General features: G+C 40.7%; 1 protein-coding gene across 1 annotated transcript in view; it reads right to left on the reverse strand.

Annotated features, from left to right (window-relative positions):
• Nucleotides 1-16,794, reverse strand: part of mtm1 (myotubularin 1) — a 112,285-nt gene that overhangs the window by 26,656 nt on the left and 68,835 nt on the right. Inside the window, exons 7-10 of the mRNA XM_055644036.1 lie at nucleotides 9,942-10,025; nucleotides 5,745-5,900; nucleotides 2,957-3,145; nucleotides 44-229 (exon numbers count right to left, since the gene is read on the reverse strand). Of these exons, the coding sequence (XP_055500011.1) occupies nucleotides 44-229; nucleotides 2,957-3,145; nucleotides 5,745-5,900; nucleotides 9,942-10,025 (615 nt within the window). The remainder of the gene's footprint in view (nucleotides 1-43; nucleotides 230-2,956; nucleotides 3,146-5,744; nucleotides 5,901-9,941; nucleotides 10,026-16,794) is intronic.

Below are 16,794 nucleotides of genomic sequence, written 5' to 3' on the forward strand. Positions count from 1 at the left end.
CACCAATTCAGTCACACGCCTGCAGCAGTCAGAACTATCTCACCTTGATGTGTTCCAACCAGTGTGTAGACTCCAGACTTGACAGCCAGTGGGATTCCTCCACACTGGGGTACACAATATCCTTCAACTTCCTTAGAGATTCCCTCATCACATGAATGTTATGAATATCAAGGAAAATGAGTTCTGCTCTCTGATAGGCATCGTCACCTTCATAGCCTCCTCCTGTGGCCTGTAAAACAAAATTGACCTTCTCAATTATTACTGAAAATAGCCAGAATTCATGGAACCAAATCAGAAAAGTGGGCATGATATAGTATTGGGGTACGAGGGAGAAGAATTTATAACAAGACTAGACTAAGTGGGACCCGTTGGCCCTAGCATCACACGGGAGGGCTGGTCACCCAACGTAATATTCCACCTCCACACCAATTCCAATATTGCTCGCCAGTGCAGGGGGGGGGGGGGGGGGGGGCTTTCTGTTGCGCTGGTATGGGTGTTGTGGGCCGAAGGTACTGGTTTCCAGAGGGCTAGTATAGACATTGTGGGCCGAATGGATTCTTGGGCTGGCAGCTCAGTCACTGAGGCCTGGCAGTATAGTCACTCGGACCTGGCAGGCTGGCAGCTGAGAAACTGCCAGAAATTCTGCCCAAGACAGGTGACAGAATGTAAGAGAGAAGGGGGAGAGGGTGGACTGAATGGATTATTGGGCTGGCAGTTCAGTCACTTACGGCTGGTGGGCTGGCAGTTCACTTACTCACAGCTCATGGGCTGGCAGTGCAGTCACTCATGTCTGGTACGCTGGCAGTTCACTCAGTCACCCCTCTTCCCTTCACCCCCCCCCACTCTGCTTCTTGTCATTCACACATACACAGACTCATTCACACACACACTCATTTACACACACACACAGACTCACTCACACACACACATCACTCTCACACACAGACTCATTCACACACATATACAGACTCACACACACACACACACACACACATTCATTCACTCACACACATTCATTCACTCACACACACTCACCAAATACTAAAATGCCAAGTAACTTCAGAACGTGTTGAATATAGTGTGTAAAACGAATGTTTAAAGCCTCCTGTAGAGGCTGCTGGTGCTGAAGCAAAAACGTGCTTTAAATAACATCCAACAAACACACTCACCATACACAGAGCCAGCTCTCCTGAATTATTTAACGGCACCTGCACTCAGCGCCATCTTGACTATATTATTGAAAGGTCCATGTAATGTGTGGCCTAGCATTACTGCAGTTTGGGTAACAGATATTCACCCTTACAGAATTCAGGAATTACTGCTAAGAAACTTGAGATGTGGAATAAAAAAATTTCTCTTAAGGGGTTTATGCACAAAAAAAACTATTTAGACACAATGTGAAATAAACCACAAAATTTGACATATTTTCTCACGGGTTTGCATTACAGAAGATTGTGATACCAACAGTTTTCTAAAAACAGAACCGCTTCATAATGCTGGGATTAGTTATATTGCACCTTTCAAAACAAAGGAACCATTAATAAATAGCTTCAATTAAAAAAGTATGCAAAACTAAAATATATCCCGACCAATTCTATCATGAATTAAAATGAAATTTACTTTAGTTTATAATTTATTGCCACGTGTACCGAGGTACGGTGGTAAGCTTTTTTTTTTGCATGCTAACCAGTCAATCGAAAGACTATACATGATTACAATCGACCCATCCATAGTGTACAGACTCATGATAAAGGGAATAATGTTTAGTGGAAGATAAGGTCCAGTAAAGTCCGATTAAAGATAGTCCGAGAGTCTTCAAAGAGGTAGGTAGTTGTGTGTTCGCGTGCGCATGCGTGTGGATGTCTGCGCATGTGATCCCGGAACTACGCCAAAACAGTACATGATAGCACTACAATTTTTGGACCACCTGACTCACAATTGCCCTGATGAAGGGTCTGAAGGAGGGTCTCGACCCGAAAAGTCACCTATTCCTTCGCTCCATAGATGCTGCCTCACCCGCTGAGTTTCTCCAGCATTTTTGTCTACCCACAATTGTACTGTGGTCTTTTGTATTGTTTCGTTCAGATTGATGTTATACTTTACAAGTTATTCACATTTTTAACTTTACTAAACCCCACTTTGAGAAAAATGTCTTCCCTCTGCACTAACACTTGCATCTATAACGTCACAATGGAATTGTAGCCCTGCTTGCTACAATGTTGCTATCACAGGACACTGGGTGAGGCAGCATCTATGGAGCGAAGGAAATAGGCAGCGTTTCGGGTCGAAACCCTTCTTCAGACTGATGTGAGGGTGGGGGGAGGGGGGGCAGAGGTGAGGAAGAAAGGAAGAGGTGGAGCCAGAGGGAGGGAGATCTGAGAAGGGGAGGAGAAAGCAAGGACTACCTGAAATTAGAGCAGTCAATGTTCATACCACTGGGGTGCAAACTATCAGTGTTTTTTAACCGGCCCGACGACTCGCTTGCTTGAAGTGCAGGCCACAATTCTAACACATGCTCCCTAGCAATTGTCATCCTATATTATTTCCTTTTAAGAATAAACTAGAGACAATTGATGGAGCAATGTGTGAGTGTATATCAAAGACCCCACTTTAGCTATCCATAAAAATGCAAAGAATGCTGAGAAAACAAAAACTGTACCCACAAATTGTGTTTTAAATTATATTTGGGGATAATAACACTGACATTATTGCATTTACTGACTGCTTCTGGTGAGCAGGGAGAAGAGGACAGTGGACTTTCCTTTAGCAATAGTGCAAGGGAGCAACCAAGAGATGGAAAGGACTCTGTGTGGACTAGTTAGTTGAGGTAAAACCATAACATTAATTACTACTTAAATTCAACATTACAGCTACTAAATTACCAATCTAATACCATAACCATTAAAATCAGGTTATTCCTAAAGTATACCGTCTCTGCCTTTATATCCGTACACACCTTGTTGGCTACTGCGTTAACACTTGGCCTTGCATCGAAGATAGTCAACTTCTGGGTTTGGCCATTGGATTCTCTAATAATATCAACATATCTTTCATCATCTTTGCTGCGTTTTCCACTCATCCCAACCAGAGGTTGACTACAACGGACAATCACAGCTTGATTATCAGGATGTATCCACGATAACACCTGAAACAGAGACAAACTGAGGTCATTATGAAAGTCCATAGTTTGATTTTTACAACTAATGGCATTAATCAGAGTCCCGAGTTCAATCCTGATTACGGGTGCTGTCTGTATGGAGTTTGTACATTCTCCCTGTGACCGTGTGGGTTTTCTCCGGGTGCTTCGGTTTCCTTCCACATCCCAAGACATGCAGGTTTGCAGTTTATTGGCTTCTGTAAATTGTTCCTAGTGTGTAGGATAGAACTAGTGTACAGGTGATTGGAGCGGAATTGGTGAGTTGAAGGGCCTTTTTCCATGCTGTATCTCTAAAACTAAAAGAACAAATTTGCAACCATGACCAAAAACAAATAAATTGGGAGAAGAAAAAAAAAACAAGATGCCTGCCCTCTGCTTTCGTCAGCCCACTGAAAATAACTTTCTATCCAATCCTCAGTAATTAAATCATGGGCCTCAAGCATAGATCAAAGATCCGTGAGGTTTGAGATGCATTGTTTAGAAATGAAAAGCTTTTCCAATTTATGGAACATTTTGTAAAGAATCGAAACGCAGTCATTTTTAAACAAAGCAAAATGTGATTCTTGGTTTGGCGAATCAAAATCATCTTCTTGACACACATCCTGGCATGAAAAATTCAATACACATAGCGCTGGAGTAACTCAGCGGGTCAGGCAACATCTCTGGAGAACATGGATAAGTGACATCACCTATCCATGTCTCCAGAGATGTGGCCTCTCCCGCTGAGTTACTCCAACAAATTGTTTTTTTAGAAAACCAGCATCTGCAGTTCCTTGAGTCACCAAAAATTATATCTTAGCCTAAAAGGTGGCAATGTAATTCTGTTTAGAATTTCTTATTTTAGCAAAAGGAAAAAGAAGAAATGGGTAGATGAGAAAGATCATTTAGAATCACTTGTATGGGCCCAGCAACAATCATTTGACAAACTCGCAATAAAACGTCAGCTCCTCTGTGACATTTCTGACAGGCTGGTAGTTGTTACAACACCATCATACATACTGAACTGAATACACCCTTAACAGATGTCACATCTCAACATGTCATATCATCAATATGACACTAAGGAAGCCATTTAGCCCATCAAATGCATGCCTACTTTCTGCGGAGCAATCCAGTCTATCCTCTTTCTTGGCTCAATCCTCATAACCCTGATCTTTTTCCCTAATTTGCCAAATTTCCTTTTGAAACAGTGATCACTGCCACCACTCCCACAGCCTGTGAAATCCAACTTGATAGCCTTTACTGTGCAAATAAATCCTTCCTATATGGTGTGCCAATACTATGATAATATGAGGATAGACACAAAATGCTGGAGTAACTCAGCGGGACAGGCAGCAACTCTGGAGAGAAGGAATGGATAACATTTCGGGTCGAGACCCTTCTTCAGACTCCAAATTTATATTAAAATTTTAAATTTTAAATCAGATTTAATCCAGCATCTGCAGTTCTTTCCTACACACTATGATAATATATATATATATATATTCTATATATACAAGATATAGACAGAAAATATAATATATACAATATGCATATTGTATATGCAGTATAGTATATTTCAAGATACTGTGCTGGTATTATGACTTTATCAAACATATATTCCTTCATGATTCTGTACCCTGCCGCTCATCTCATCTGCTGATGGAGGCACATTTGCTTTGTACACCTTACCCAAATCCAATATACTTTGCTCCATAGAAAATAACATTGATTTTGGCAACTGAACTAAGTAGCTGAAACTGATTCTGGCAATTCTCCTCTGAACTCCCTTAAGGATCTTTTCGGTCCTTCTTAACTAGATTAGAGTGAGCATATCTGAACACTGTCATTTAGCAATGGACTAACAAGGATTTTGAATGAACGAATGAATTATACTTTTTTGAATGAATGATACTTTATTGTCACATGTACAATGTACAGTGAAATGCTTTGTTTTACCTACAACCCAGAAAAATCAAATAGACACTACTGTATCTATTTGCAGTAAACCAGAACTCCAGAGAAGTTTCAGCATAACCTCCCTGTTTCTGTACTGTACTTAGGGAGCCCAAGATCCCAAATATTTGCTAACTACCCTGTTAACATGTCCTGCCAACTTCAAAGGTCTTTTCAATATCCAGGTCAACAATACTCATGGGAAATTCAACTTGAATTTTCTCAAATGTGCCTGGGTGTTAAAGAAATGTTGAGTCATTTGGAGAAAAAAAGCATAAAACCTATTTTTTTTAGTGCTACTTTAATTTTAAGACAGTTCAAAATATGGTCTTCCTTTTCCCTTTTAGAGGACAGAGATTTAGCAAGGATCTGAGGAGGACCTTTTTTTATACAGAAAGTCACAAATACCTGGAATGCAATGCTGGAGAGAATGGTGGAAGCAGGGTCACAAACAGCATTAAAGGGATGTCTAAATAAGCACTTAAATCATCTGGGCATTAATAACAATGGGCCAAGTACTGAAGAATGGCGTTAGCGGGATGGATGTCCTCTGGTTGGCATGGGTGTGGTGGGCCATGCATTTTCCCTGCTGCATGATTCTATGAATGGACAATTATCACCAGATATTATATATTAATTTTACTATACCCACCGGTAATCGACCCTTGGATCTGAAGGCAGCTACTTTTCGCAGATCATCATCACTAGCACTGGCTGGAACCACTAAGATTGGTGGATAAGTGTCACACAGCTCATAGTTCTGATTTATGTTGGTGATTCTCCATTTTCGCTTTTCATCAGGTAAGCCCTGGAGGAACATGCAACATAAGTAAACGGTAGCCAACCAAAAATAAAATGTCAGCAACACTAAAATTTAGTGGTAAACATATTTTTGTTAACTAAAATGAAGCAATATACGCTTGAATCTGCACTTCAGTATGTTACAGATAAAAAGCGTACAACTACCATAGAAGGTAGCCTTCCTAATAACATATCACTGTGGCATCACCTGATGGTCAGACCACTTACTGTCGAACCGTCATCACGAGGACTGTCACGTGAAGTCATGGGTTAAGGGGAGTGTCTTGCTACATCAGCAGATCTTACCTTGAGCTCATGAGTCAACAGGTAGCTGAGCTCGAGTCAATACCCTCACGCAGCAGCAATGACTCAATATGTTTAGAGTCCTGAACGTACATGTATGTCAAACTTATCTCACCGAATAAAGTAACCGTTTGATCACAAAGTTTGGACTCGCTACATCCCAAAGATTTTCCTCTTCCAGTTTCTAAATCAGGCTTAGTTGCCAAGAACAAAGATGTAAATAAAGCTGAATGTAGAAGTATCAGATGAAACAAATAGGTATTACTGATTCCTTCCCTTCCTTATAAAACCACGTCTCTGTTTGCATGTGAAAGTTGAGGAAATGAACAAACTGAAAATACTAACAAATACACAAATACACAAAATGATAAATTACGTTCATTATATAGTTAGCTGATAATGCTAACCTACTTAAAGTTAGGAAAGTGAATATTTCCTCCTCCAAAGTATTATCTGCCTTGTAGGAAAACTGATCCTTATAGAAAAACAACTTAAAATTTGAGGAATTAAAACAAATGTTTTAATTTTGATGGTTGAACACTCACTACATTTAATGGAATGCTAACTATATTTAAGAGAAAAAAAATCCTAATCCTTCCTCGGTTATCATCTCCTTCTGTAGAAATGATGCAAAACTACTAACAAAATTAATTATTCCTTTGTCCAAGAAGCCCCTTACTGATTAGATGTAGTTACTTCAGCTATCCACATGAGTATGCTACAGGACCAGAATATACACATCTAAAAATATATAATTACATATTTCCAGTGAATTTAATAAAATGTATCTCATCACTTTTAACTCTGTTCTCAAAGCACATTACTTATTTCTATATATCCAAATCAACGTGAAAATTCATGTTCATGTTATGGAAGCAGAATTAGGCCATTCGGCCCATCAAGTCTGCTCCCCCATTCAATCACGGCTGATCTATCTTCCCCTCTCAACCCCATTCTCCTGCCTTCTCCCCATAATTCTTAACACCCTTATTAATCATAAACCAGTCAATCTCCACCTTAAATATATAAATTGACTTGGCCCCCACGGCCATCTGTGGCATGGAATTCCACGGACTCACTACCCTCTGACTACAGAAATGTCTACTCATCTCCTTTGTAAAAGTATGTCTTTTTATTCTGCTGGTCCTGGACTCTCCCACTAGTGGAAACACCATCTCCACATCCACTCTATCCAGGCCTTTCACTATTCTGTATCATCTCCAAGGTCAAGAGTGTCAGTCTATCTAGGTAGACTTAAGGAGGGACCTTGAGGAGAGAAGAAAGAGGAATTGCAAGTGGATTTCGATACTCGTGTCCAAAATGTAAGGTTCAAGTAGCTAGACCTAAGGCCAACAATAGCAGCAAAATGGAAAGGAGTAGAATAAAAATGAGTTTAGGTGCTGGAAAGTGTAAGAGGATGTCACAATCACAGGGAATGTTCTGCGTCATAAAGCATTTAACAAGCATGGATAAGGATTTTAAATTACAGTCTGGAGCCTTTGTGTCAGACAAAAGGTAAGAGGCACACAAAGGATTAAAAATAGGAAACAAAATAATTGTCAAAGTCTCGCGGAGTAGGAGGACAATAGTTAAACCCGAAGGTAACAAACCCACAGATGAGAGATTCAAAAGCTGAGAAAGGGGCAGAGTCAGGCAATGTTATTAAGATGAAAGCAACTGATCCACAGCACATATGGGGTCAGAAACAGAGCTTAGGGTTGAATGAGACACGGTTTGCAATCAGTCCTAGTCAGCCTACATTGACTGCGGCTGATAGTTCAGCTGTTTCACAGCTTCCACAACACAAGTTTGAAGGTGTTCTACGGGGCTATATGTGTGGGAATCTCATACTGTTCTTGTGACTGTATAAGGTTCTCCTCCAGGTGCTCTAGTTTCCTCCCAGGTCATAAAGCCACACATGCTGCAGGGTTAATTAGCTACTGTAAATTATCCCAATGTTGGTTGCTGATGGGAATCTCAGACAGGTGTTAATTGGCATGCGAGGGAAAATAGGTTGCAAAGAAATAAATGGGCTTTGATGGAATGATTCCCAGAACCTGCATCAACCCGATGAGCCAAAAGGTCTCTTCTAGATTTAGGAAAATTAGAAATTTGAGCCACAAACAACTGCCAGTGATGGAGTCACTCTCAATCATAGATTGTGGTAGAAGCCAATATCAATGGTACTTTATTCTCATGTACCGAGGTACAGTAAAATTATTTTGCATACTGTTCCGTTTAAGTCCAACTACACATGTGCACAATCATACTCGTGTACAAGAGTGTAAGAATAGTAGAGGTGGAGGCACTGCGGCAGTTCATAAGAGTTGCAACATTTCCACCACCATTCTGTTTGACGTGTATAAAGGAACTGCAGATGCTGGTTTAAATCGAAGATGGATACAAAATGCTGGAGCAACTCAGCAGGACAGGCAGCATCTCTGGAGAAAAGGAATGGGTGACGTTTCGGGTCGAGATCCTTCCTCGGACTGATCAGACAAAATAAGTCTGAGGAAAGGTCTCGACCCAAACCGTCACCCATTCCTTCTCTCCAGAGATGCTGTCTGTCCCGCTGAGTTGCTCCAGCATTTTGTATCCATCTACCATTCAGTTTGATTCAAGTCCAAAGTTGATAACAACGTAGAACTCAACTTTGTAATTTACAATAAATTATCTTATTAAAATTGGACGTCAGATAAAACCTGAATAATTTGACCTCATGTGTATTGTCCCCACTGTTAGAAGTTGCCTCCAAGGTAAAAAGAAAGCCACGGGCAGATGCCAGGGGTGTTCTAGTAGTACTGTGCTATGGCAAGTTAGCATGGCAGAAATCATCAGGTTATGATCAGATGAGCAAGGAATCAGGATAGGATATTCTGGACAACCACAAAGACTCTAGGGAGGATTACATACTTTGGCCAGGGTTATGAATGGGAGAATATATTTTTTTTTAATGATGGCACTGTGACAGATATATAAACCCGACTGGAGAAATTCAAATGTGGAGAGGCAAGGAAAAGAGACATGTATTTTGGAAGTGACAGCAATGGCAAGGACAAAGGTCAAAGATAGGATGGCAGTTTGCAAAGAATACATGGTTTTCTCTGCTTTTTTCTCTCAAATAAAAATCTATAGCCATTTACAGAAGGCCAAGGTATTCGAGGACAGAACAGTTTCAACATTCAGGGGGGCATCATCAATAAATGTGAGCAAAATGTAGAATTTAAAGCTAATAGAAGTTTGGCAAAGTCAGGTAAAGAAAGAAAAATGTGGATTTAATGTTTTCGCGGGGAAAAGCAGGTTGGGGTGGGGGGGGAGGGGGGGTGGATAAAAGCTGCAGCTGACACTCTTAGACTTAGTAATAAAATCCATAAACTCTCGAAATCATTGAAGATAAAATTGGAGGGTCAAAGGAAATATGGAACAAGAAATTACCTCAGAAGGCATTTCTGTTTTCAAGAGAATCAATACATAGTGAAAACCTTTTACTAAAGTAGATTGAGGCCTGATAATTTTTGATTTGCTGATTGCTGATTAAAGCATGTATATATTAAATACACTCCAACATGAACTCATTATGGGGAGTGCAGGGGCCCATATCAGGCAGTGATGAGAGAGAGCATTGGTTAAGAAAATAAAGGGAATATGTGTGGCTTTAGAAATGGTGTTTGGTTGTTAAATGTACAATACAAATATTAAACAGCTTATGCATTTCAAACCTAAGCTGGCCTTAAAAACAGCTTACCAGCCTCTTAAATTCTTCAATTGGGTCATAAACTTTCCAGCCATCTTCGTAGCATGTTTCTTTATTTTCAAACGCAAAAAATTGCTGAAAGGAACATAACAGTAATTGTTAGAACACTTAATATATTTGTTAATTTTTCCCATGATTATCAAACTTTCCTGCCGTGTCTTTATGGAATATTCTGATCAGATCTCCTGGGCAAAACAGAGCTCAAAAGTTCAGCTCAGAAAATCCACACCGTGCTGAAATTGGCAGGCCGACTTACTCTGAACCCTTGATGGCAGTAATTTCCAACAAAAGTACAGTGAATGCTCTATGACCCTGTCCATCTCCCCTGCTTCCCCTTCTCCATACACTTGACTAATGACACCAACGTTCTCAGGCCTTTTGCCACAGAACATGTTAAACAAATATGTTATGTGCAGCATGTATGAAATAAACACTTGAAAAAGATTGGGAAATTCTTCTCGGCTCATTTGGCACGGAATACGTTAAACAAGACAAAACAAGTGTTATGTGCAGCGTTTATGAAATAAAGCAATGAAAACGATTGGGGGAAAACTGTTTGTTTGGGTTCCTTGCCAAATCCATGTACATTTAATTAGTTCGGGTCCCATTAGTTGCGAAAAGCAGGAGTTTCTGACCCCAAAATAGAAATACAAAAGAAAGGAGCAAATTAATGGTAATAATTTTAATAGGTTTAAAAATACTGGAGTTTCTTCTGCAACAGTTGAAAAATAACATAAAATGATAAGAACACAGATCAGGCTGAGCCGGTGAACTCAACACGATGGATGTCACACCCGTGAAGATTCCGGGTAAACCATGGGAACAGAAGACATAGGCTGAACCACAGCAAGCACTTCCTAGAAGAGTAATGATGGTCAACCTTGTAGCATGGGGGAGGATCATTACATCTGCTCAAAAATGTAATGCATAACAGATGCCACTAAACTCTAGCAGTAATTGATACATAGACATATTCTTAATTACCCTTTCATCCTCCGCCAATCCCACCCCCTCCTCCCCTGTGCCCCTCCTGGACTTGCACCTATTTCTCAACCTCCCTCCCCCCACCCACTCATCCACCTACATTCCTTCCTCCAGCTTCACAATGTGCAACTATTCAATCATTTTTGGTTTAGGTTTATTATTGTCGTGTGTCCCGATGTACAGTGAAAAGTTTTGGTTTGCATGCGATCCAAATAGATCAGATAGAAACATAGAAAATAGGTGCTGGAGTAGGCCATTCGGCCCTTTGAGCCTGCACCGCCATTCAATATGATCATGGCTGATCATCCAACTCAGTACCCTGTACCTGCCTTCTCTCCATACCCCCTGATCCCTTTAGCCACAAGGGCCACATCTAACTCCCTCTTAAATATAGCCAATGAACTGGCCTCAACTACCTTCTGTGACAGAGAATTCCAGAGATTCACCACTCTGTGTGAAAAATGTTTTCCTCATCTCGGTCCTAAAGGACTTCCCCTTTATCCTTAAATTGTGACCCCTTGTCCTGGACTTCCCCAACATCGGGAACAATCTTCCTGCATCTAGCCTGTCCAACCCATTAAGAATTTTGTACGTTTCTATAAGATCCCCCCTCAATCTTCTAAATTCTAGCGAGTACAAACCGAGTCTATCCAGTCTTTCTTCATATGAAAGTCCTGACATCCCAGGAATCAGTCTGGTGAACCTTCTCTGTACTCCCTCTATGGCAAGAATGTCCTTCCTCAGATTAGGAGACCAAAACTGTACGCAATAATCCAGGTGTGGTCTCACCAGGACCCTGTACAACTGCAGTAGAACCTCCCTGCTCCTATACTCAAATCATTTTGCTATGAATGCTAACATACCATTTGCCTTCTTCACTGCCTGCCGCACCTGCATACCTACTTTTAATGAATGGTGTACCATGACACCCAGGTCTCTTTGCATCTCCCCCTTTCCAAATCGACCACCATTCAGATAATAGTCTACTCTCCTGTTTTTGCCACCAAAGTGGATAACCTCACATTTATCCACATTATACTGCAATGTGATATGATTACAATCCGTGTAAACTCGTACAATAGATAGAGCAAAATGAAAGATAGAGTGCAGAATAATGTTCTCAGCATTTTGTGCTTCAGTCCAATGTCCACAATGGGGTAGAGGTGAATCAGATAGTACCCTGGCTAATGGACAATTAAATATATTCACTTCCCCCACCTCAGTACCCACTGCCTGGCATCCATTCTGTCTTTTAATCTGTAGGTTTTTTTGCCGCCATCTACCTATCAACACCCCTTCACACACACACACACAGATCTGTTTCAATGTATTATCTACCCCTCCTCTCTTCTAGCTTTCTTTCCCACTCACTCCACAATCAGTCTGAAGGAGGGTCCCAAACCAAAATCTCACCTATCCATGTTCTCCTGAGAAGCTGCCTGACCCACTGAGCTACTCCAGCACTGAAGTATTTTTGTTACACTGTTACAAGAACTAGACAAAATATGTCAGACCCATCAACGGTTGATGAGATTTAATGCGTGGGATTACTGATTTATAATCCGTGGCAGAAGAATCAACAACTTGAGGAAAGCAAGACATACTCAGAGGCAGCCATGTGACACAGATAGTAGAGCTGAATAGCAGAACTGATGCCTCAGTGCTTTGGCAACCCCAGCTTGATCTGTGACGTTGCCCGAATGCTGCCCTGTGACCACATATTCCGAGGTGCCCTGGTTTATTCTCATATGTCAAAGATAAAGGTGATGGTAGATTAGACAAGACGGCAGGTGCTGGAATCTTGAACAAAAAGTGAAGTGCTGAAGGAACTCGGCAGGCCAAACAACATCTGTGTAGAGGATGAAGGAGGTCTGAAGAAGGGTCCCAACCCCAAAAGTGATTAGTCAGAAGGGACCCAACCCAAAACAGCCATCCACTCCCTCAGCACCTGGCCTGCTGAGTTCCTCCAGTAGATTAAATAGCCACTGTAAACTGACCCTAGGATGCAGGTGTGTGGTATATGTAGGGGAGAGTTGGTGGGAATTTGTGGAGAAGTGATTACTGGAAAAAATAGTTAGAGACTATATTTCTCTGTGAACTAGCTTAGACCTGATGGGCAAAATGGCCACTTCCAATGTTATAAAGAAATTAAAATATGTTATTTGGAAATGCATGATCTAAAATGGTGGTAATACTAATTTTCAAATGGAATCGGATAAAAACTTGGAAATTTGCAATGATCTGTGGAGACACCAGTGGAGCCGGACTAATTGACAGTTCTTTCATTGACACAATGGATCAAATAGCATTAGTACTCGTTAATTGTCATGTGTACTGACCTGCAGTCAAAATATGCGTCTGAGATTTGCGTATTATCCAGTCACATCATACTAATACACACACAAGTAAACAGGTAGGGCAAAGCGAAAAATACCAGTGTGGAATGGAGTATTAGAGTATTATAGTATTAGAGCTACAGAGAAAGTGCAGATTAAAAAAAGTGATTTGGCCACAATGAAGTAGGTTGGGAGATCAGGACTACAGTGTTATCTAATGAGAGGGCTGTTCAGTCTGATAACAGCAGGGAAGAAGCTGTTCACTTCTATTAGGTCAAGATGGGTCCACTGCTCTATATCAATCTATAATTCCATGAATTGGCAACATCTTAATAGATTTTAATTTGTCGTTTTGCAAATCAACTATATAAGGGCGAATTTATATTTAGACTCTATGAAACTGATAAGTAAGAGAGATCCAGAGTGCACAGTACCCTGGAGAGCAAAGTGGCTTCAATTTCCAAATGGTGAGCTTTTCCAGTTATTAAGGACGTGTTAAGCAGATTACACAGAAACAGTTCCTAAACTGAAAGAAATCTTCTAGCTGTGGGCACATACTACCTTCATCATCCAAATATGCAGCTAGCTGAAAGTTCACAGAAAGTAAAAAAAATAGGTGTAATCATTTAAGCTTGTGACTTGTTACGGGAAATATATTAGAATATCAAATGTCAATAATAGATCAAATTAACTATTGAATTTGACTTTTAAAAAAAAAATAGAAACCAATCATTTTCTCACACATCCCTTCTTTGCTTTTTGACAACTTGATTCAAGGCATTATTTTTCGAAACAATATTCCTTGAGGCTCCAATCACACCACACCGAGTTAACGTGCAGGTTCAGCAAACAATTAGGAAGGCAGAAACAAGAAACTGCTGATGCCAGTTACAACATTAGGGCATAGAGGGCCGGAGCAACTAAGCAGATCAGGATGCATCCCAGGAGAATAGACAATAGGCAATGGTGCAGGAGTAGGCCATTTAGCCCTTCGAACCAGCACCGCCATTCACTGTGATCATGGCTGATCATCCACAATCAGTAGCCCGTTCCTGCCTTATCCCCATATCCCTTGACACCACTATCTTTAAGAGCTCTATCTAGCTCTCTCTTGAAAGCATCCAAAGAATTGGCCTCCACTGCCTTCTGAGGCAGAGAATTCCACAGATTCACAACTCTCTAGGTGAAAAAGTTTTTCTTCATCTCCATTCTAAATGGCCTACCCCTTATTCTTAAAATGTGGCCCCTGGTTCTGGACTCCCCCAACATCGGGAACACGTTTCCTGCCTCTAATGTGTCCACTCCCTTGATAATCTTATGTTTCAATAAGATCCCCTCTCATCCTTCTAAATTCCAGAGTATACAAGCCCAGTCGCACTATTCTTTCAACATATGACAATAGACACTAGACAATAGGTGCAGGAGTAGGCCATTCGGCCCTTGGAGCCAGCACTGCCATTTAATGTGATCATGGCTGATCATCCACAATCAGTACCCCCATTCCTGCCTTCTCCCCATATCCCCTGACTCCGCTATCTTTAAGAGCTCTATCTAGCTCTCTCTTGAAAGTATCCAGAGAACCGGCCTCCACCGCCCTGAGGCAGAGAATTCCGCAGACTCACAACTCTTGGTGTGAAAAAGTGTTTCCTCATTTCAGTTCAAAATGTCTTACCCCTTATTCTTGAACTCTGACCCCTGATTTTGGACTCCCCCAACATCGGGAACATGTTTCCTGCTCTATGTGTCAAAACCCTTAATAATCTTATATGTTTCAATAAGATAACCTCTCATCCTTCTAAATTCCAGAGTATACAAGCTCAGGCGCTCCATTCTCTCAACATATGACAGTCCCGCCATCCCGGGAATTAACCTTGTGAACCTACACTGCCTGCACTCCCTCAATAGCAAGAATGTCCTTCCTCAAATTTGGAGACCAAAGCTGCACACAATACTCCAGGTGTAGTCTCACTAGGGCCCTGCACAACTGCAGAAGGACCTCCGCTCCAATACTCAACTCTTCTTCTTGCTCGAATAAATAGTGGGCAAGGCAGCATCTCTGGAGAACACGAATAGGTGACCTTTCAGGCCATGACCCTTACTCAGTTTGAGGAAGGGCTCCGACCTGAAACGTTGCCTATCCACGTACTCCTAAATTATGATGATGTTTAAAAGAGTTTGAATGTATATATCTCCCAATTGGTGTATCTTTAACCAGGGTTCAGTATCCCCAAATAAGAGGACGATCATTTCTTATAAGTGATGAAAAGAAATGTCTGCAGCCACAGCTTTGTGAATCTTTGGGGAACTTCAATCGTGAAGTATTCAAGGAAGAGATTGCTGGATTTTTGAATATAAAGGAAATCAAGATTGATGGTGTTGGTTTGCTTTGGTCGGCCAGCCACAATTGTGAGCAACAGCACACATACAAGGCCAAACAGCCTATTCTTCATGTACTTGTCATATAACATCAAGTCATAGAACCACACAACAGATAATGAGGCCTCAGCCCATCATATCCATGCCATCCAAATATGAGGCCATTTAAGCTACTACTTCCCAATTGCACTCCTTTGTGATCCTTCCAACCATCAATTGTAATATTATGCCGTTATTGACCTTGATACCAGGGGAAGTAGATCCACTCCATTCATCCTTCCTCGGCCTCTCAATTTAATCATCTAAATCGCCACCCAATCTCATTTTTTAAGAAAATATTCGGAGCTTAATCAGTCTCTTAGCACAACTGTAATCATCATAAACCACTACAGATCAATTTTGAATTTTTCTTCCCAGTGTATTTTAAATATAATTAATCTAACCATATTGTAATCTCGCCCTCCAACACATTTCCAACCTGCACAATCTTTCCCACATGGTTGTCCAGGACAAGCAAACCATTCTGGATTTGCCATCTGGTTCAAACACAAGAGATTTTAAATTCATAAATCAGAACCAGCTCAAGTACAAATTAATCCCTGTCGAGCCACTCATGTCTATCTTCGGTTTAAACGAGTATCTGCAGTTCCTTCCCACACTATAAAATCGTGTCAGGATATGTCACTAAAAGATTTAGGATGATTATTGTCACGCGTAATAAGGTACAGTGGAAAGCTTTGTTTTGCATGCTATCTAAACAGATTAGATGTACATACTATCAATTCAAACTCAATTACAATAGATAGAGCAACGAGTACAAGATATAATTCTCAGCATTATAGCGTATCGGTTCCAAAAAGATAAAGCCCTAGCTTATGGATGTGTGATTCACAAATACTTTTCTGTCTCTTTTAGATGAAAAATAGTAACTCGCTGGATCAATACAAATAGTAAGACTGTATGGTCAGATTTACCAACAATCAATTAACACACCGAAGCCAAATGGTATAGCAGACTACAGAATTTAAAAAGGGAAAATGCTTTTAATCCATATATGGTTAAAATACCCTTTTTGCCATACATTATTTAGAGTCTGATTAAGTGACATGCTTCTGGATAAAGTCATGCTTGCCTTTCGCTAGTTATTC

The sequence above is a fragment of the Leucoraja erinacea genome, chromosome 12 (genome assembly GCF_028641065.1).
Source record: "Leucoraja erinacea ecotype New England chromosome 12, Leri_hhj_1, whole genome shotgun sequence".
NCBI classification, from domain to species: Eukaryota; Metazoa; Chordata; class Chondrichthyes; order Rajiformes; family Rajidae; genus Leucoraja; species Leucoraja erinaceus.